General features: G+C 42.5%; 2 protein-coding genes and 2 non-coding genes across 4 annotated transcripts; all 4 read right to left on the bottom strand.

Annotated features, from left to right (window-relative positions):
* Positions 1–6,707: 6,707 nt before the first annotated feature.
* Positions 6,708–15,114, bottom strand: naca (nascent polypeptide associated complex subunit alpha). The gene is made up of 8 exons (XM_054791296.1): positions 15,025–15,114; positions 14,418–14,492; positions 7,991–8,076; positions 7,729–7,806; positions 7,483–7,629; positions 7,255–7,383; positions 7,045–7,167; positions 6,708–6,824 (listed from the first exon to the last, which is right to left on the bottom strand). Exons 2-8 carry the CDS (start codon positions 14,485–14,487, stop codon positions 6,810–6,812), a joined length of 648 nt encoding a protein of 215 aa, XP_054647271.1. The 5' UTR covers positions 14,488–14,492; positions 15,025–15,114; the 3' UTR covers positions 6,708–6,809.
* On the bottom strand, positions 6,893–6,967 carry LOC129194642 (small nucleolar RNA SNORD59). Its single transcript, XR_008573775.1, has one exon. It is a non-coding gene; the product is annotated as a small nucleolar RNA SNORD59 (small nucleolar RNA).
* LOC129194647 (small nucleolar RNA SNORD59) lies at positions 7,883–7,954 on the bottom strand. The gene has a single exon (XR_008573777.1). It is a non-coding gene; the product is annotated as a small nucleolar RNA SNORD59 (small nucleolar RNA).
* A 300-nt stretch (positions 15,115–15,414) lies between the features above and the next one.
* On the bottom strand, positions 15,415–18,558 carry prim1 (DNA primase subunit 1). Its single transcript, XM_054784068.1, has 13 exons — positions 18,140–18,558; positions 17,527–17,684; positions 17,328–17,434; positions 17,180–17,253; positions 16,973–17,109; positions 16,815–16,873; positions 16,626–16,735; positions 16,443–16,534; positions 16,224–16,356; positions 16,079–16,148; positions 15,895–16,007; positions 15,639–15,737; positions 15,415–15,551 (listed from the first exon to the last, which is right to left on the bottom strand). The coding sequence occupies exons 1-13, from the start codon at positions 18,249–18,251 to the stop codon at positions 15,532–15,534; spliced, it is 1,284 nt and encodes a 427-aa protein (XP_054640043.1). The 5' UTR covers positions 18,252–18,558; the 3' UTR covers positions 15,415–15,531.
* Between the last annotated feature and the right edge of the window lie 4,218 nt (positions 18,559–22,776).

Raw genomic sequence — 22,776 nt, 5'->3', positions numbered from 1 at the left:
GCCGAGGCCGTAGGTCGAGGCGCTGGAAATCGAGCGGGGGATCGGGGGGCCCTCCCCCTGAAAATTTTTAAAAATTAGACCTAATTTCCATCCTTGGAATATATCGTTTTAGCCAAAACATTCTATTTATAAAATTACCGGCAGTAGGAGAAACCCATTTTAGCTCAATTTCCTGAAATATTTTCCAATTTGAAGCAGCTGTAAATTCCGAGGATTTGAGTATAATTTTATGTCACTGGGGATCGCTTTTCTGGTTAATTTTCATTGAGAATAGACAACAGTTTTCCTTATAGTCATGATGCCAGTACCTTTATTTTGCACCTCCACCTGAATAGCCATGTACAGCACACGTTCAATATCCAATGTAAATTATCAGCCTGACAGTGGGTTCAGGAATAGCATGCGTCTCGGTTGCATTCTGGCATATGCGTCCACCACGCGCCTATAATTCAGATGCATGTCAGATGCGTGTCCCTATGGACATACTGTACATCAGAATCATACAAAAAAAATCGTGGGTGCCTCAAAACGGGGGAGGCCCCACACCCCCTCTAAATCCGCGCCTGCAACACCGTCGCCACCAATAGCAAACCTTTTAGCAGTCATAATGTTTTGAGAACTCCCCATAACGGTCCATAATAATTGTTGGTCATCTTGTGTAAAATACATTGGCTGGGATCACTTCACTTATGAGCGGAAGTACAATAAAATGACGTCAAACGCCCCCCGTTTATGTGAACGCACACTGAGCACAAAGTCGAGAACTGGACTTGACAACTTGACAGTAAATTGATAACTACCGTTGCAGTACAGTTTCATTGTGTTTAGGGAATTTAGGCCTGGGTTGGTTGAGCCACTTTCGCAGAATACCCCCGTCATCTTCTAGTCCCACCGTCACTCAACTAGCAGTCAAGGCTAAACCAACTCACATTGACTCACAATTCCCTCCTTTTTATTTCACACTTTCGTAATGAAATAACATTTGTTTGAGAAACTTGGTTTGTGATATAATGAATATAATATAATATTAAGAATGAAAGTTTTACCTTTTGCAGTTACTGTTGTAATTTGATTTTTTTATCATGTAATTAACCTAAGGGTCGAGGCACAGCGGCGAACATCCCCCATACTCGCTTTGGGTCGATCCATGTTACGTGGTGGACGTTTGATGACGTCTGAGCAGCTTGGGGGCGCGAGTATCCCGCCTGTAGAGGGTGCCCATCTGCCACACGCATCATGACTTGAGGAAATGAGTGCAATAAATATTTTTTTCTTCTTTCCCCTTGGGTGCCCCCAAGAGAATGCCGCCCTGGGCTATTGCCCATATGGCCCATAGCTAGGACCAGTACTGTTTGCAATCGTCCGAACAACAACAAGGGAAAAGGAAAATCCCCTTTATATATATATACTTTTTATTGTAAGCGTAATGTAAATAGTGAATTAGTGCATGGTGAATATAGGAAGTGAACAAATGTATTAGCAATTGATGTGAAACGGAGAAGGGGTAGGATTATGTAAGCCATACACAGGGATACGGCGGGAGGCAAATATAACGCTGAGCGATTTGTGAGGTCTGATTTTTTTAGTCGGCATTTTTGTGACGCAAATGTATTACTCTTTTGAACGCATATTGTTTTGAGAAGGCAAGTCCTTACTTGTGAAAACCCAACGACTACCTGGAACTATGTCCATCACCAAAATCCTGTTTTTGGACTACATTGCTGATGGGGATGTCATACAACTTCATGTAAAAAAATTCAAACTAACCCTTTAAATGCTGAATTCCAGCCAATTACATATACTTCCTGGCACTGATGTATAATGTAACAGTTCCCCAGGTACCAAATTCACTGCTCCCATTGCATTTCTCAATACCATATACCAAATGTATCAAATAAAAGTTTAGAAACTCGTGGCAAGTAGCTTATTTGTCTCATTATTGATAATAAAAAAAACATGCAATGACAGTTTAAAAGAATTGACAATACAGTTAGCTTGCCTTAAAAGTGTAACTTTGAGACAAATTTGGTTACTGTTACTGCACTTTCAATAAAGCTGAGTCTAAATTTAAAGACTCATGAATCTAAACTTAGAGACTAAAATTCTAACCCCAAAGCACATAAAAAAGTGTTGAAATGCAGAGGTGTGGACTCATGTCACGCGACTTGGACTGGAGTCACTATTATGATTGGATGGACTTTGGATTTGACAATATCAAAGACTTGCAAATCGTCTTATAGTGATAATAATACATTTGATTTTAAAGTGCTTTTCTAAAAACTCAAAAGGTAAATGGCCTTTCACTTGTATAGCTCTTTTCCACCTTCAAGGAACTCCGACACTGTTAGCACATTTACCTACTGAAAACACAGCATCAGGAACACCTGGGAGTTCAGTATCTCGCCCAATGATACTTCGACACGATCACGGGAGGAGGGAACCCGCAACCAATTGATCAATATTGCGATATACAGTGGTGTGAAAAGTGTTTGCCCCCTTCCTGGTTTCAGATCATCAAACAAAGTTGGGACTCAAGCAAACCACAGTGAGAGCCATTATCCACAAATGGCAAAAACACAGAACAGTGGTGAAATTTCACAGGAGTAGCCAGCCAACCAAAATTACCCCAAGAGCGTAGCAACGACTCTTCCAAGAGGTCACAAAAGACCCCACAACAACATCCAAAGAACTGCAGGCCTCACTTGCTGTCACTTAAGGTCAGTTTTCATGACTCCACCATAAGAAAGACACTCGGCAAAAACAGCCTGCATGCCAGAGTTCCAAGACAAAAACCACTGCTGAACAAAAATAAAATTAAGGCTCATCTCAATTTTGCCAGAAAACATCTTGATGATCCCCAAGAGCATTGGGAAAATACTCTGCGGTCTGTCAAGACAAAAATGTAACTTTTTGGAAGGTGTGTGTCACATTACATCTGGTGTAAAAGTAACGCCGCACTTCTGAAAAAGAACGTCATACCAACAGTAAAATACGGTGGTGGTAGTGTGATGGTCTGGGGCTGTTTTCCTGCTTCAGGACCTGGAAGACTTGCTGTGATAAATGGAACCATGAATTCTGCCGTGTACCAAAAAAAATCATGAAGGAGAATGTCTGGCCATCTGTTGGTGACCTCAAGTTGAAACAAACTTGGGTTCTGCAGCATGACAATGATCCAAAACACACCAGCAAGTCCACCTCTGAATGGCTTTGGAGTGGCCTAGTCAAAGTCCTGACCTGAATCCTATTGAGATGCTGTTGCATGACCTTAGAAAAGCGGATCATGCTTGACAACCCTCCAATGTGGCGGAATTACAAGAATTCTGCAAAGATGAGTGGGACAGAAATCCTCCACAGCGCTGTAAGACACTCATTCAAAGTTATCGCAAACACTTGATTGCAGTTGTTGCTGATAAGGATGGCCCAACCAGTTATTAGGTTTAGAGGGCAATCACTTTTTCACACAGGACCATGAAGGCTTTGATTTTTTTTCTCCCTCAATAATAATAAAAATTATTTCAAAACTGCATTTTGTGTTCAGTTGTGTTGTTACTGACAAATATTGAAATTAGTTTGATGATCTGAAACATTTAAGTGTGACAAATATGCAAAAAAATAAGACATTAGGAAGGGAGTGAACACTTTTTCACACTACTGTATACAGTATATACAGTAGCAGCTTCTTGTGATATACACTGTATACCATGAAGAGAAAAACAAAGTATGTATTTTTGAGAATTGGACAGTGTCATGTCAGCTGGAATCAGCACTCAGCAATAAATAAAATGCATTGAAGGTATTTTTATGCTGTATAAATGAATTCAGTTGCCAAGATTAAAAATTATATTTCCAAGCTCACTCCGGTTTCCTCCCACATCCCAAAAACATGCATGTTAGATTAATTGGCGACTCTAAATTGTCCATAGGTATGAATGTGAGTGTGAATGTTTTTGTCTATATGTGCCCTTCGATTGACTGGCGACCAGTCCAGGGTGTACCCTGCCTCTCGACAGAAGTCAGCTGGGATAGGCTCCAGCATACCCACGACTCTAGTGAGGATAAGAGGCATAGAAAATTGATGGATCAGACTTTAACATAGTAACAGAAATTATTCTTTTCATTTTCTTATCCTCTTAATGAGCAACCTGCATGAACAGCAAACAGAAACAACACATAAGGAGTCAGTGCCTCACCAGCCATGAACCTCACTGCAATGTGCATACAGCCAAATTTATTAATTTATACATCATTTCTCCTTGGGCTGTCGTGATGGGTGTGTGTCGCGTGGGAGGTGGTTCTTGCGGTTTTGGTGGTGGTTGGGGCTGCCTGAGAGCGTGTGGCTGGTCCACGGCGTGTGGCGGTTTGGGGGTGGTGTTGTGGGCACTATCTCTGGTAGGGGTTCCTGTGTTGAAGTGGACTGTGCTGAGGTAGCCGTTTCAGGGGGGTTGGGTGGGCCGAACTGGGTGCCCTGACGGACTGGGTTGGGCCTGGGGTGTGGCTTGCCCGGGTCTTTCCTGTGGTGTGCGGCCTGTCCTGTCGTGTCCCTGATTTCTACCCTCTGGTTTCGGGTAGGGTTGGGGGGTGGGAATGTGAGGTCCCTGTCCTTCCTACGTACCAGGAAGGACAGGGACCAGTAAACATTCAAAAAGGACTTTCGGGCGGTCCATGGTCGGGCATGCTGGAGGTGTAGGGTTGCTTCGTGGTGGCCCCTCTGCTCTGGACAGGCCTCAGGCTCAGTTGCCTCTCAATTTTAACCGCACAATAAACACTTAGGGCTTGGTGGGGCTAGATAGGTGAGGGGCTCACCATACATCAGCTGTCCCCAAATTTTTAATTACCTCAATAATAATTCATAATGAACGTATGTAATATACTGTACAAGTTTCAATTTTTGAAAGAAATTACTAAAATCTAAATAAACTCAGGCCACTCGGGGTGGTCTGGCTCACTTGCCCTTCCCAGAGGGGGGTCAGTTGATGCTGGGCCTTTCGCGGGCTTGGGGTTTGCGGCACTTCCCTTGGACTGACCTGGGCCTTGGGTACTTCTGTGCACTTGTTGGGTCCGGCAATCTCCAGAGGGCGTCCAGGCTGCTGAGGGCCTGCATGCCACCGTGGTGGCTTGGGAATGCTGCGTTGAGGCGTGGTCTTGCTGGTAGGGACCATTGTGCTGGGTGGCAGGCGGTCGATCGGGGTCGTGCGTCTTGGGGCGGGGTCTGTCGGGGGTGCGGTGCTCGGTGTTCTACCTATGCCACCCAGGCAGTAATGGTCAATGTGTTTAATATTCTAGTTAATATTTTCATTACCACTGTTACGACTAAGTGATATTTTTGATACAGTACAGTGGCTGTTCATTTATTTCTAGTATGGTCCATATGACAGACATTTGCTGATGTAGTCCTTTTTGTTGCCTGTGTTGTCCCTCCTCTTGTCCTCTCACACCCCTTTGTCTTTTCTCCTTCTCTATCCCCTCCTGCTATGGTCCCACTGCTCCAAATTTGCATAAATTAAAATCCTAAGGAACAGGATAAGACTATCTTACACTTTCCACTGGCAAGGAGAATCTGTTTAGCATGTAAGGGCATCTACATCAACAATACTATACTATCTGCCCCAATGGCTAAACAGGACCAAAATTTTTTTTCGCACCAAGCGTTACTACAAACTTACCTTAAATGGAAGCCCCGAAAGTAAACCGCGGCCAAGCAGTGCGCTGCCGCTTGAGACAGCAGTTGTTCTCCAGGCTCTTCGAGGAGCTCATAATGTGAACTTTATAATGTCCTCCTTTTTGTTGAAATAAAACCGCTTCATGCATTTCCATCTCAACCTTATCTGTTCAGGAGTCCAAAAACAGCTGGTGCGCTCCATTTCTTTTGCATCCATTTTAAATACTTTGTTTTTACCTCCACCAAGGTACTTCATAATGTTCAGCTCTTCTGGTTACTGAAGCAAAAAAAAAGTTGGGTCTCCTCTTCCCTCCAGAAATGGACATGTTGAGTCTCCATCCCATTCCATTCTCCTCCGCTTATCCGCGTCCGGGTCGCGGGGGCAGCAGTCTTAGTAGGGAAGCACAGACTTCCCGGTCCCCGACCACCTCCTCCAGCTCCACCGGGAGGACACCAAGGCGTTCCCAGGCCAGCTGTGAGACATAATCCCTCCAGCGTGTCCTAGGTCTTCCCCGGGGCCTTCTCCCGGTTGGGCATGCCCGAAATACCTCACCAGGGAGGCGTCCGGACTAGATGCCCGAGCCACCTCAGCTGGCTCCTCTCGATGTGAAGGAGCAGCGGCTCTACTCTGAGCTCCTCCCGGATGACCAAGCTCCTCACCCTCTCTCTTAGGGTGAGTCCTGCCACCCTACGAACAAAACTCACTGTTGAGTCTGCAACTGTTTTGAATTACATGGGATCCACTTAAGGGTTACATCCCAAAGTGTAGACTGGCTTGTGTGCAGAACACCAGCTCTGATGATCCATCATACAATGCAATAATTCTTTTTTTCTAGTGCATGTTAACGTCGAGTTAGCATCTTTCCTTGTACAGTATGTGTTATCTTCAGCATACCTGTCAAAAATTGTATTTCGAAAATAAGGGCGATTTTCTGAAGGGAAATTCGCTGCTGTTACGTGGCAAAATACGAGCCTTAAAGCATGCTTTCAATTCCTACAAACAAGAATGAACCGTCCTTTATTTCCCAAAGAAGGACTAACATTTTCATATTGTCAAGCCACAACTTTATTTCCATCTCGGGTATAAATTCTATAAATGAGCCAATATTGAATCAGCAACCACTTAAAACACGTCTTGCCAGGGTCCTCTTTACATCGTCAACTCCTGTAATAAAAACAATAATTGGTCAGCAACAGTGTTATGATTTCCTTCCTCAATAGGCTCAAGACCCTCTTTCTCAGGACAGAAAGGTTGGCTTCAGTTAACTCAGAAGAACGAAAGTCACTGTATTAAATCATCACTGAAAGTTCTTGGTTGAGCACACCATCTGATATGGCCTACTCAAATTATTAAAGCGATTTAAGAGGTAGTCTGGAAAACTTACCATAATTGCATTGACAATGTCATTGTTGTTATTTTTCAGGGCACGCACAGCCTTTGCCCGTGACACGTTAGCTTGTGACATGACAAGTTCAATGTCCTTGACTTCAACTCCAGTCTCGTCAACCTAAAAATAAGGCCAGGATTAATGACTCATATTTAGAAATACTTTTGCCCATTTGTCTAATTATTGGGGGGGGGGAAGAAGTAGTACCTCTTCCTCTTCGCTCTCCTCCTGTACTGTTGGCGTCTGTGTATTTTCCTGGATATTTGATACAGCTTCTCCCTGCACCTTGAATTTTTCTGCAGCAGCCAGCTGTGCTTGCTGAGAAAGATCTTCAATCTGTTACAAAATGGAGATTTAAAAAAAAAAAAAAAAAATCAGTTCACAACAGCCATAACACAAACAATGAAAAGGGTCCATAACTTGGCTACTACATACCTTAGCTTCACCAAATACAATATATGTGTCTGACGCAGGACTCTTGTATACATCTGGTTTGGTTATGACAAACAAGATGTTTTTGGACTTGCGAATGGTGACTCTGGTGACACCTGTTACCTGCCTGAGACCAAGCTTTGACATTGCCTGTATAAAACAAAATACACAAAATGAAAAATTAAAACATGTCATGTGGGTATGGTTAGGGTTTGACCAAAGGAAACAATTGAGAAAATGTGAGATTACCTTTCGTGCTTTCTTTTCACTGCGGCTCTGTTTGGCTTTACTGACAGGTTCCTCATCTAATTCAGCAGCAGCCGCAACCTATTAAAGATAAAAATTAATCCAAAAAATGTATCCTTAAATATAGAAACAGAAAAATACTCGTTCAAAAATGTTTTCTTCTCAGGACAGAAAGGGTGGCTTCAGTGAGCTCAGAAGAACGAAAGTCACTGTAAATCATCATTGAAGTGTCAGAACAAAATGGTCTAGAGCAAAGAAATCTTACTTGGGCTTGCTGTGTCTGTGTTTGTGCTGAATCCTGTTCCTCCAGCTCAGGGACTGAGTCGTCACTCTCCGACTCTGTGCCAGAGCCTACATTAAACCAAAACAAAAGTTGTAACACAAAAACCCTTCCAGGCATGCATGTAGAAAATGCTTTTATCCTGGGCAATGAAGATGGTTTAATAAATATTTCACTTTGCTCGTTCAACCACATTTCTTTTAAAAAGTTGTGTGCAGGTGGCCAAAAACATTAAAAACCAAACATTTTTATAATCCGGTACAGATTAGACCTTCAAAACCAAACAAAAACCTACAACACAGCAAAGGTTTCATGGTATACAGCATGTGATTAACAATATGTCTAGGCACATGGGATACTACCCGTTTAACGACAGCAGGACATAGCAACAAGAAAGAGAGAAGGAAATACCCTCATTGTTCTTGATCACAGGCTCCATCAGGGCTGGGGTTCTATCAGGTGTGGGGGCAGTTTTGAGTGATGGGAGAGTTTCTGAATTTATTACCTCAACGTCAGGTTGGACAGGGGCAGGTTTTGCAAGGGCCTCAGCAAATGTGAGTTTTCGGGAAGTTGGTTCAGGGACAGAAGATACAGCAATAGGTTTGGCAACCAATTTGGTGTCCACAACTGCTTTGGCGCTCTGTACAGGAACTGATTTAGTTTCTGTATCAGGCTTGAGCTCAGCCTTCTGCACAAATTTATCTGACTTGGCAGCCTCTGCCACAGCAGTCTTGGCCTGTGGGGTTGCCTTTGCAGTCTCTACAGGTTCAGGGTTGTCCTGAGGGTCTGGTTTGGCAGTATTGTCTTGTGGGGCAGGCTTGCCCTGGGAGAGTGGCTTGGCGGCCTCCGCAGGTGCGGGCGCAGGCTTGCTCTGGGGGAGGGGCTTGGCGGCCTCCGCAGGTGCGGGCGCAGGCTTGCCCTGGGGGAGGGGCTTGGCGGCCTCCGCAGGTGCGGGCGCAGGCTTGCCCTGGGGGAGGGGCTTGGCGGCCTCCGCAGGTGCGGGCGCAGGCTTGCCCTGGGGGAGGGGCTTGGCGGCCTCCGCAGGTGCGGGCGCAGGCTTGCCCTGGGGGAGGGGCTTGGCAGCTTCCGCGGGCGCAGGCTTGCCCTGGGGGAGGGGCTTGGCAGCCTCCGCGGGCGCAGGCTTGCCCTGGGGGAGGGGCTTGGCAGCCTCCGCGGGCGCAGGCTTGCCCTGGGGGAGGGGCTTGGCAGCCTCCGCGGGCGCAGGCTTGCCCTGGGGGAGGGGCTTGGCAGCCTCCGCGGACGCAGGTCTGCCCGGTGGGGCTGGCTTGGCAGCCTCCGCGGACGCAGGTCTGCCCGGTGGGGCTGGCTTGGCAGCCTCCGCGGACGCAGGTCTGCCCGGTGGGGCTGTCTTGGCAGCCTCCGCGGACGCAGGTCTGCCCGGTGGGGCTGGCTTGGCAGCATCCGCGGGCGCAGGTCTGCCCGGTGGGGCTGGCTTGGCAGCCTCCACGGGTGCAGGTTTGCCCGGTGGGGCTGGCTTGGCAGCCTCCACGGGTGCAGGTTTGCCCGGTGGGGCTGGCTTGCCCTTCACAGGAACAGGCTTGCCTTGAGTGGCTGGCTTGGCAGTGTTGTCCTGTAAGACTGGCTTTGCAGCCTCGACATCAGGTTTTTCCTCTGGGCTTGGTTTGGTAACCTTCATGGGAGCAAGATTGTCCTGTGGAGCTGGCCTGGCAGCATTCACTAGAGTAGGTTTGTCCTGTTGTGCTGGCTTGGCAGCATTCATAGGAGCAGGTTTGTCCTTAGAGGCTGGCTTAACAGCTCCAGGGGAAGTGTTTGATGGTACCCCTGCCTTAATAGCCTCAGTTTTCTCCAGGTTTGCACCTTCAACCGTGGCAGGGTTGGCCTTTGATACCATTTCAGGGGCTTTAGCTTGCAATCCTTTTATGGTCTCTGGGGTTACCGTCGGGGATTTACTTCTTTCACTTTGAGATTTTTCCTTAAAACTCTCAGGCATGTTCTTTGGCTCAGTCTTTATTTCCTCTAGAGGCACTTGCTTAGATTTGTGTTCTTTTTTAGATGCATCCACAGTATTGCACTGATTTGGCTTTTCAGGTGCAATAAGTGGTGGGAGATCATCATCAGCAGGAACAGAAGCAGGTGTGAGGAAAGCGACTTGAGCCAGTGTGGAAGCCGCTGCGCCTGCAGTAGGCTTTGCAACAACTGGTGATTTTTTTGGATCAACTTGGGCAGGTTTGGCATCAATCATTTGTTTGCTACACACCAATTTGCTTGCTTCATTGACCCTGACATCCTGAGGGACAAAGGACTCTCCTTTTTTGACTTTTTCTTGTTTGCCAGCCTTTACTATCTTTGGGGCAGAACGAGCACCCTGAATAGTTGAAGGTGAAGAAGCTAAAGGAGATTGCAGCGGTGACAATGGGGTTGAGGAGGGAGTAGATTTGGGTGAGGTGGGGGAAGAGGAAGAGGCAGACACAGAAGAGCGTTTTCTTCTGCCAGGGACAGCCTTTGGGGCTGAAGAACCCTGAGAATTTTTGGGATCTTTGCCTTTGGACTTTGTAGGAACAGTTGCTGTCTGACGTTGCTGGGAGGAAGCTGGGACAGGAGGTGTAGCTGAACAAGAACAGGATTCTTTAATTTCTTTTGAAACAGGAATCGTTGCCCATGCTAGTTAACTTCTCAAACCAAGATGCAAATATACTTTTAGGGTTAGGGGAGAAAAAAAATACGGGACTTGTGTAACACCTGCATTTGATGCAAAATTTTCCAAATACTTGTTTAAATTCCACACAAAACTAATTTAGTCGGGTGCATACACCTAGACTAATATTTGCTATGCATTCTACAACCATTTCACACAACATGCAAACATTCTGAATTGAGACTTGCATTGTAAAGGAATTGGAAATCAATACACTACTCAAATTTCAACATCCATCTGAATATACCCACTAAATGAGAATCAAAGTTCTAAAAAGCAAATGCAAAGTGCAGTTTCCAATAGGCTGATTGTGTGTTTATTTGTACTTTTGATACTGCTACATTATGTCTGTTAAACTTTCCCTTTCAATTTGGTATCAAATTAATATGCAGACTTAAATCACAGCCATTGCAAGTGGACAAAAGTGAAGCTCAAGTTCAACCCATTCAAACGGAAGGATCCCACAATTGGCTGAAAAATATATGTAGGATGAATACCTATCAGTGCTCATGTAATCAAAATTTGACCATGAAAAATAAAAAATTTGAATCAGAATTACTTAATACAAAATTAACCAATTAATAATATTCAATATTTCAAGTTATGGAAGTTTAAGTTTTTTAAGTGTGTAGAAGTAGGGGGTACATGGCTTCAAGTCAAATGTCTGAAGGAGTGAGTGAGTGAAAAGTTTGGGAATCGCTGGGAACGAACAAGGAACAGTTGGTAATAATAAAACGTTTGTCAATTTTTCACCGACTAACCGTACATGCTGTTCAAAAATATCCTCTTACGGTTTATAGTGTGATTAAGACAATAGAAAACAAAATTTGGGGGGGGGGGGGGGGGGGGGGGAAGCAGGATGAGCAAAGATGGCAAACTCCTCTTTCTGGTGATTGCCAGAAAGAGATGATTGAATGGTCTTCTAGAGAAGTGCCATGGGTTCGTTCTTGGGATTTTCATTTTGAGCTAGCTCGCCATCCACATTCACACCATCACGTAAACGGAGGGTTACATGATGGTGTGAATGTGGATGGCTAAGATTAGTTTGGGATTCCGCCTTCAAGGGATCACATGGCTTTGTCATTACTTGCAGACATCTTTTGAACCAATTTTGGGGAAATTGTGAGGACTGTTTGTTGCTGTTCCACACACTTTGTATTGTATATTTTCATTTGAAGGTTCATCCAAGTCCTGTGCTGTGGAAGAAACGGTAGCCTTAGAAGACAACTGATCAACATGAAAATTAGCTGAGGCCCCTGCTTGGTCAGTCACACCTTTATCAGAGACAGGCACTGCTGCTGATTTGGACTCTTCACTTTGCTTGGTTATGTATTGGAATATGGCTTCACCATTTGGTTGATCACAAGTGGTCTGAAAAGAAGCTTCTCCTAGGAACTTTATTGGTTGGGCAGGGCTAGAGCGTTCTGAAAAATTATTCAGTGGATTGGCCTTATATAGAGTACAGAGAGCAATCTCAGACGTACCAGAGGAATTCATTACACATGAAGTTGACAGAGCAAATAGTGCAACAAGGGCAAGGGAACAACAATTTTGGTTGACAATAAACCAGGTAGTTTCTGCCCAACACAATGTAGTATAATGTTCAGTTGTGAAAATTACTTGACTGTGGTTAACTGGCAGGGGTTGCACAATGCAGTGTCCAAAAAATGCAAAAAAACCCCCCAAAAACATTGCAACGCATCCTTGAGGCAACACATGTAGACAAGTCTTTTTTGTGTTGCTGGGAAAAGACCGATATAATCACTGAACACCAAAACTATCAACTTTGAAATGTGATCATTTTGAAAACAGACCATTGTCACTTTCACTAGCCAATAAGATTGGGCGCTTGCTATTAGGTACTACAGTACCGAGTAACAAAGTCAATTATTTGTGGAAAGGGGTTTTAAAAAAAAAAAAAAAAAAAAAAAAAAAAAAAAAAATCAATCAATGGCATTATGAAACTTTCTTTCAAAATATAACTTTACTGTCTAAATGTCTATTAAAGATGTATTTAAAATAATGTTTTGAGCCTACTGCAACTCTGCTCCACACGGTCCTTAGTGGTTTGCGAAGCAGTTGGGGAAAAGTCAACAGTTAAGAAGCAGAAGCAAACCTGGCCAAACGCTATCACAATTCAAAGCTTTTGTTTGGAATCAATTTGGCTTTGAAATGAACAAAGGAACTAAGATGGACAGAGTATGCAGTTTGGAACTCTTTCGGTTCAGTTAGATATTCAGGGAATATGACAAACTTATCTCACGAGACACCAGATATTTTCACAGCAGCAGTCGCTGAAGCCGGCTGATCCTAAGCAAACTACACTGGATAACACTAAAATGCTCCCACCCACCCCAGTTTGAGCTCAGAGCTGCAGAGTGGGCGCATTTAATCTGTAAAGATTTGCACCCAAACAGCATAGAGCTGCGTTCCATGATGGCCCAACTTAAGTATATGGTGAACACAGCTGTAGCAAAGATGGATGAAGTAAATAAGGCAGTAAAAATATCTCGTAGTTCTACACGGAGGGTTGCCCTGACGTGTGACGGATAGACATCACAAGCTACCGACTTGTGATTACATAACATCGCACAGCATCGATAACGAATGGGAGCTGATTACACATTTTGCAGACAGAATAAGAACAAAAACTACAGATATCCCGATCCTATATTGATATACATCAGGCCAATATCAGGAAAAAAAAAAATCTCTTTAATACCGGCCCACGGGACGGCAAATGGGAAACACTTATCCGCCCGTAATGCCGTCTGGAAAAAAAACCCTCCAAAACGTTCCATTTACATTTGTGTTCATATTAACCAAGCTGCAGCGACTAACATTGTTACGCTGGTTTATTACGGTGATGAAACACTAACTTGAAAGTAAAATACTCTCCACCAATACGCGATTGTATGCTAGAAATAACCATGAACACAAATCTAAATGTAATTTGAGAGCACACTAAAAGGAATAAATGTAGGAATAAAAAAAAAAGTAAAAGTTTCGCTAATTGTTAAATTTGTGATCAACTTGACTTTTAGGTTTATATTTCTAGTATGTGGTGGAAGAACTCCATAACAGACAGCAATTAAATATTTAGAAATGTGCGAGTTAACTCCACTTTGAATAAAACCCCACATCATTCTTGTGGCGGGCAAGCGTTCATAGCGACCTCGCTTTTTGATCCTTCGATCGACTCTTCCTATAATTGTGAAGCAGAATTTGTTCACCCTCTCATAGGGAACATGCGCTGGGTTTAGACCGTCATGAGACTGGTTAGTTTTACCCTACTGATGAATTGTTGGGTTGGCGGTGCCAAATACTCATTTTAAAATGTGAATATAACAGGTAATAACTCTGCAAAAAACTACATGCAACAACTTGATTTGCAGCATATGTAAATATTTGTAAAGTTGAGTTTTTTTAAGACCATTAATGTGCACACAAAACATGCTTTCTAAAAAAAGATGTAGTTGTTGGCGCAAACCACCACACACAGTGAATAAACACAAAGGGATCCTGGATTACTCTGGAAGCAAGGTCAACGAGAGCAACAAATGTGCAACACTTGGCTGCTGACTGTCAAAAGTTATCACCTGTTCCATGCACTCCCAGTATCACCAATTAAACCACACAAATGTGCTAATTCACCAGCCTCACAGAGTACCGGGATCCCACAAGTGTCGCTGTTTGCTACAGCACTGCATGCATAACAAAAGAGTATATACGAACCCGTCTCCACTTGTGGCTGCTGCATCTCCTGCTCTGTAACAGGGACAGTTTCTGTTGCTTCGCCAGGCATGGTTGCTAAGAAAAGGCGGAAGAATTACCTCAAAAGGTACAACAAGCAGTGACGTGTAAATCCTTAATTAGCCATGCCGACAAAAAGCACAAGCGTTAAGGCTTCCTGTCAAACATTGTCGGACTGGTAAAGCAACCCATGCTGTAGCTTGCTCTATGGCTGAGCTCTATTAGCTAGCGAAGGTTGCTTCTTTAAGATAACATCGATTGTTAACGACTACTGTGCGTACGTCTTTAACTTCGAAGCATATACAACTGTTTAAACCAACTTATATGTTGTCAAACAATACACGCCTTTAATTAATAAAAATGCGGCCTTAGGAAACTGCATGCCAACTACAGAGACTTCAGGCTCCCCCATTTTGAACTGGCTATCGGCAGCACAAAGCCGCATATAATGTTGACAAAGGCGACAACAAATGTAAAATAGCTTTACCGAATAAAAACACTACTTTAACTTAACAGATTCGACTGTTGGTATAGACCGTACTGTTTCGAAAACGGCTGGATGATATTAGATTGACAGTGAGATACTCACCAGCTCAAGATGCTATTTCCAAGATGGCTGAGAGAGAGAACTTGTGACTTCAGTTGCTAGGGGATATCCGGTTTCTAATATTAGTTTCCGCTTCCGGGTTACACAAAACTGCAGTTTTTATTTATTCTCACGCTAAATGCAGCGAGCTGGAGTTAATTTGCAAAAGTAATTTTCTGTTACTTTTTCAATGAAAATACTTTCAGTGTAACAAAATACTTAGTCTCTGCCCACATTTTAAGAAACATAACTAATCAAGTAAATACCCAATTTTATTTTGTCAAATAACCCAATTTGACAAAATAAATTAAAAAAAACGTATTAATTAATAATAATAATAATAATTATTATTATTATTAATTATTATTACACAAAACAGAGACAGCATTTCAGATTGTATCACATGTATTTTACAAACTGTGAAGCACAAATGTAGAAATTATCTTTGACATTTTATGGACATGAATATTTCTGTGAGAAATGCAAGTTTGCATCGTCAGCTGCCGGAAATCAAAATTCCTTTTGAAGATCTGAAAAGCAAAAAAAAAGCTAATTAATTCCATGTATAATACAATTTAAGATGTCAATTGTTCCTCATTATTCCAAATACAACATACCACTCTTTTTGAGAAGTTCTCCTTTCCACGACTGAGATACTGCATCCAGAAACTGATCAAAGTACTTTATATACTTTGCAAGGCTGGTTCTTTTGTAATCTGTGCAAAGAGAACCCAAACCTATAATTGACAACTTTGTGATAATATTGATTCACAAAATGACTGCCAACTGTCTGTGGGGAAAAAAATGCATGGATGAATTCCACATTTTCTTTAGTGTCCACAAATATTGTGTGGTGGTGTATAATTAATTCACCTCTGATCTTTCGTTTCTCTGCGGCTTCTTTCTCATTTTCCTTGCCGTCTACCTTTTCCTCCTCCGCTGTTGCTTCACATTGCCTGGCTCGATCCAACTCTTCACAGATCAGGCTACAAAGACATTTAAATATCAACTAAAACGTCGAAAGACTATACACACACACAAGATCATTATTTCTGACCTGATAGTGGGCACAGTGAAAGGATCAAACTTATCCAGGTCTTTGATATTCATGGGAACGGAGATGCGCCCTGACCAGAGTTGAGAAATTGAAATTGTCACCATCATGGTGCCACCATGAAGCTTGCTCACTCACATCTACCTACCAGTCTTAGGATGGACACTGAAAGGGCTCTTGAGCAAATGGTTTACCCCTTTACTGACATTCACATCGAGTCGTGGGTAACAATACTGCAACATAATTTCTTTCTCAAAGTGCTGACCCTTCTTGGCAGTTGCCTATATGTAGAAAGATAAACACATTTGTCATTAACTTGTTTTGAAAAAAATATATAGAATTTTGTGACACAAAGAGCAGCACCAACTTGTTTCCTAGTAGCTTGTTCCACGATGAGTTGCCACCGATTTTCCGGTTTCCTCTCATTTTTGAAGTCCTGCTGTAACTCTTTTCGAACATGTAGAACAGAATTAAGGGTCAGTCATGCTCTCATTTGAACTTTGTAGGAAAAGGCTATGATGACACGCACACACAAAAGTGAAAAGGATATCTTCAGGCACAAGGCCCAGCACTTTGTCAACAGACTCCTTGCGTCCCAGTATGTCCTGGTCCTGCAGCGCGTACATGGAAAAGTAATCCTCCACAACTGTCAGAGACTCTCTGTTGAAAGTATAAACAGTAATTCACACCAGAAATAAAAGTTGAGGTCAAGGCAAAGATCAAAAGGTCATTTTCATACCTGATAAAGGGATGAATTGGATCTGTCAGCACCACTTTCTTTACAGTCTCTTCACCACCCTGTGAAATGATAAAGCAGTCTCACAACACAAGCAAATCCACAAGGACTCATGCAGCTATCTTCTTGTACTGGTCTAGTTAGATCTAGAATGCTGTTACCTTAATCAAACTGAGGTATTCTGCCACGGCAGATCGAGCGGATACCGAAAGCTTCCTGGCAGATTCATCACACACCCAACAATGAACCCCCCTTCTGCCAGAATACACCCACAAGAGGTGCTGGAAACCAAAGTCATCTAGAAGAGCGCACAGAAGTTGTTACATCAAAGTCAGTATTTTGTAAAGGAATTCATGAGGCTTATAAACCTCGAAGAGCTCTGTCCAGGATTCGTATGGCGATGGTCATCAGAGTCCAGCACTTGTGACAAATGTCTGCAGCACTGCAATCAAAGTTTGAGCGGTCTCAATGACTGTCAGGAAATACACTCCACAATTAATCACATGATCCAATTACCTGCAACAGCTTCTGACATCATCATAGTCCGTCATGTCGATATCAAACACCAGCTCCTTCTCCAGAGCCTGGAAGGATCCAGACTTCACCGTGTTGTGCTGACTGGGCTGTGAATAAAAATCAACAAAACAGTCATATGATTAAATGGACTGAATTATACCGTGGATTGTGGAATTTTGTCTGTATTGTGCCGGTATACTCTGTGACTGTAGACTGCTCCAATGTCAATTTTGTATGGATTCATTTTCTGCATTTCCTTCTCCAGCTCGTTCTGCGTGGTAAAAGACTGGTAGCGGACGTAGATGTCATCTTTGAGGGTGAAGGAGAACTCCCGGTTCTGGAAGTAGTTCTTCTGCACTAGTGTAGCAAATAGAAAAATAACATGTTTCAATAAACAGGCATATCTCAATAAATTTGAATGTCGTACGAAATGTATTTGATTTCAGGAGTCCAATGAAGACAAAAAAAGACCAATTAAAGGCTTAGAAAGTTTTTGCAGTTAGTTGGTTGATTAGTGTCTGAACCAGTAATTCTCACAATTGAACTTTTTGACAAATTTTCAAATTTTTAGATACTGAATTGGGGGGGTTTATTGCCTGTAAACTATACTCAGACATCATTAAGAACTATATTCTTGAAATATTTCACTCTGTGAGACGTGAATCTGTAGAATTCACTTTTTGAATAGAACTACTGAAATAAATTAGCTTTAATATTCTAATTCTAACTATATGTGTTCATACATTGAATTTGAAGCAGAATAATGACTTCAACAGGTACGTGCTGTCAAAAATAAAATGCTGAATGCTCACCTCCTCCATAGTTTAGCCAGCGGTGGTACTGGGCGAATGGAAACAGTCGTCGGTAGTAAAGCGGTAGTAAATCCGGCAGACTGGCCTGGTCATAATCTGAAGATGACGGCATAACGTTGCAATATTAAAGTGTCGTTAACTTGTGATTAAAATGTCTCAAAATTGTTAGTTTGATACATCCACCGACTGACAACTCGGCGTGTTGCTTTCCGACTAACACAACGCGGGAAAACACTTCACCAAAGCACAGAGCCAATCAGAAAAAGGCTTGCTCAGTAATATGCCGGAAGTCAGATGTACAGGAAACATTGGTGGGTAAAATATAATTATGAAGAGTAAGCAACTATATTTTCTCAACGACAAAGTCGCACACGGCGTTTAAATGCTAAATACAAAGCTTTACGATGGACGACATTTGTTATACAAAAACGGAGCGGAAGTGTACTCAGTGCTAGCGGAAGAGAGGACGCTTCATGGGATATGTAGTCGATTAATGCAAACAGGACGTACATTGGCATAGAGGAAAGAATTGGTTAAGTATTGCGCATTAAATTATGATAAATACTCGTATGTGTATCCATAAGCGGAGAGCCTATCAAAACTACCAATAAGGCTGTTAACGCTGGTCGACGCTCAAGTTGTCTGTGCCAGTTGAGCGTTCAATCAGGGACCTACATGTTGACAGTAATGCATTTGTTACACCTACAGAGGACAGTAGAGTCACACTTATTAAAATCATGTCCAGGGTTTCGGTTACGGTTTACACAACATACAGTGGGAACCAGGGGCGTATTTAATCATTTGGGGGGCTAAGGCAAAGCCAGTCATTGGGACCCTCCACATCCTTGTACTGCACTGACAAAGGTTTTTAAACATTTATTTGAATTTCCAATTATTAGGCCCCTTTTTTCCTGCTTTTGAAATTTGTTACCGTTATCTGTCAACTTAAGTTGCTTGCCAGTTACATCGCCAAGTTTATTTACAACTCCTCAAAAATATTTTAAATATTAATATTATAAATATGAATAATATTTGTGAATATGAGAAAATTAACCTATTTCCTGAGCTAGATAAAGTCCTTAAAATCCTCCTGAAGGATTCTAATTATCTAACAAGTGAATCATCTCTACGCTTTTACGGTAATTGATAAGAACATTAAGCAACATTTAAGTTGACCATAGTTTACTGCTTTAATACCCACATCTTTGTGATGAACAGCACCACTCTCAGCTTCATCCCTAAAACTTCTCTTCTCAGCTGTGCTGCTGTCAAGAGCGTCTACCTGTCCACCTAGTTTTGATTAAAAAAAACAAACTGTTTTCCTGATGCCCTCTCCTCTTCTCCACTCCACTGGAGTAACTCCCATCAGTTTTCTCCAAACCGCGCCAACACATTTGTTTTGCCCCCATCTTCTGGAATCAATCTGCACATGAGCAGTAACATGGAATAGTCATTTGCATTAGAAGGAATGGGGGAGCAGTTGAAGCGATGATAAATTACGCATTTTTATGGTGTTTTAAGCATGGGAATTAAGACTAAAACAGTAATATGTGCTTTAAATTGAAGAAAAAAAAAAAATCAATAATCAGTTTCTATGAGACTTGTTTGGGGGCCCCTGGCAATTGCCTGTGTTTGCCTAATGGTAAGTCCGCCCCTGCTAGGTACTGATATTTTCATATAATTAGCAACAAAATAAGGAAGTATTCAAAACAAAAAAGGTTAATTAGATTAATCAGATTATTAGGTTAATTATCTCACACATATACAAGAATAAGATTTTCATTGCATGGTATAACTGCTGTTTTACTATGCACATGACAATAAAACTCTCTTGAATCTTGAAAATGGCAGGAAAAACAAAAATGAACATGTCACTGGTTTTGAATAGATCAGGGGTATTTTTAAGACAGGATGCATCGTCCAAATGGGAAAAATAATGAAAAAAAGACAAAGAGAGCATTGGAGAGGTGGCTGTCTTGGTGCTATTGTAGTACTGGCAAAAATGACTGCCGATTGCCTCTTCCCTCTCTTCGTCATTCTTTATTGTACATGAAGATATATATAGCTAGATCACACACACATGCAGAGATACAAGCAAGGAGAGCTGTCATGATGGGAGCAAAGGATGACCCTGAGCTGAGGTTGAGGGAGGAGGTTCAAGGCTTTGCGCCAGGGCTGCCTTGACAGTAGTAGGAAACAAACTCGCAGCTCTTCGGCAACTAGTTTATTCGTGTTTATTGTTTTCTGCAGAGGGACATGAACCATAGCCCTTTCCAAAGCCCCAAGAAATGATGACATGTTTCAGAAGGAATGAACTGATAAAAACTGTGAATACTTCATCATTTCACTTTATGATAATATAATTACATCACAGCCATATTTTCATAATGCAGAAGCCCTCAACCATTCTCTGGCATTATGTAAATGTGAATGGATGAAAGGCACAAGGATGCGGTGATTCTTTCTTTGTTGAAATTGACTTTCAGATGATACCATTTGTCTGTTTATCCAGTTATGCGTTGAAAACTTGAGAGGCTATCGACATATAAAAGCATCTGACCTACCTTATCCCCATCTCTGAATTGTTTATTTTTCCTTGTTCTTATCATGCCAGTAAGTTAAGCAAATATGTGACTTGCTGCTCTTAACATACACTCACACATACATGTGAAAATGTCAGTGGGCATGTTCGTCAAAGTGAGCACAGTAATAAAGTACATTTTTCAGTTGTGTATGATGAAAGTATGTCACGCTGTCATCAGCAAGTTAACCAGAACAATAGGTCAGGGTACTGACATATATGAGGTCATAATTTAGGCATTATACTTTGGATGACCATAAGTAGGCTATGTCATGTGCTCATACTGCTGTCCAGAAACAGTTGGTCAGCAATGACAGTGAACCAGCTTGTTTTGATGCTCCTGCTGCAGATATAAAAAATTTTTTATAACACTGCTCCAGGGAGGCAGTAAAATATGCATGTTACTTGCATATGGCGAGAGAACAGAGCGCTGTTTGCCTCATTTCTCTCTCGCCGGGCAGTATGAGATTGATGTCACCCAATCAAAGATTCCCACTATACATTAGCGGCGTCAAAAAGCCAAGAGCCTCAGTGACAGCTGAGCAATTGTTGCAATTTATGTTGTGCACAACTCATCATGCTCCACTTCCCCTCAAAATGGTTGATACTTTAGTATTCTCTGTTGTCCTTCAGATTGATGGGGCCATCTGTCGTCTGTTTAGGGTTGGCAAGGCAGCATTATACGCCTTCAGTCACCACATGCTCCTCGTTCAATAAGCATATGCAGGCGTCATCTCACTCATATGATAATTGTGAACCTTCAGATGCAGCATACTTACACATCTGACAGACTGAGCAGCACAAATCGGGACTGAATGAACTGTGAAGTCCTTATTTGAACCATTCTGTCTGATGCTCTGACCTTTGAACTAAGATACAACACAGCTCTGGGGTCATAAAGCTGTACAAACATTTGCTATCATAGTAGCTGCTCGTAAGCAAACACACTGTTGACATATGACAGACAATAGATATGGAAGTTTGGATTTGGATACCTGGCCACCTCGTCCAGCTCCTCTTGGCGAATCTCGAGGTGTTCCCAGGCCAGTTGAGAGACATAGTCTCTCCAACGTGTCCTGGGTCTTCCCCGAGGCCTTTTACCTGTTCGAATCCCGGATGTCAGTGCTTCTCACTGTATCTCTAAGGGAGAGCCCAGCCACCCTCCAGAGAAAACCCATTTTGGCCGCATGTACCCGCCAGCTTGTCCTTTCCGTCGCTACCCAAAGTTCAAGACCATAGGTGAGGGTAGCAACGTAGATCGAACGGTAACTTGAGAGCTTTGTCTTTCGGCTCAGCTCTCTCTTCACCACAACAGACCGATGCAAAGTCCCCATCACTGCAGACGCCGCACCAATTCGCCTGTCGATCTCACGTTCGATCCTTCCCTCACTTGTGAACAAGACCCTGAGGTACTTAAACCCCTCCACTTGGGACAGGATCTCATCTCTGACACGGAGGTGGCAATCCATCCTTTTCTACACAATACAACACAAAAGTTTGCAGGACAAGAAGATCTAGAATTTGAAGACTTTTGCTTTACAGACCACAAACAACTGGAACTGGAGAAAGATATAGATCCGGACCCAAACTTTTTTTTCCCCATATCAGAAATGACTGCTTTTACGACACAGACGAACAATAAAACAATAACTTGAATATTGACAATAAATTGTCAATTAGCCACATAAACAGCAGAAGCATGTACACAAACTATAACAACATGAGACAATATTTGAGTCAATTCAACCCTTCAAATTTCAGACACTTGCAATCTCTGAAATTGATTGATGCTGAGAAGGGCATGGATTTTGAGCTGGAAGGATATGAAATGAATTGCATCAACAGGAATAACAAAAGCGGAGAAGGAGTGGCTGTGTACGTGGACAATGAACTACAAAGTGTTAAAGAACATGTCATTTGCAACTGATAGCATTTTAGAATGCATAACGATTTAAATCTGTAAAGAAAAAAGTAAAAATATGTTACTCGGTTGTTTTTATAGAACACCTGAGTCAAGTAGCAAAATGTTCAAGGACTGGATCAAAGCAACCTTCAC

Source organism: Dunckerocampus dactyliophorus, chromosome 1 (assembly GCF_027744805.1).
Source record: "Dunckerocampus dactyliophorus isolate RoL2022-P2 chromosome 1, RoL_Ddac_1.1, whole genome shotgun sequence".
Lineage (NCBI taxonomy): Eukaryota > Metazoa > Chordata > Actinopteri > Syngnathiformes > Syngnathidae > Dunckerocampus > Dunckerocampus dactyliophorus.
The sequence above is the reverse complement of the archived record's forward strand: the minus strand, read 5'-3'. Positions and strand labels throughout refer to the sequence as shown.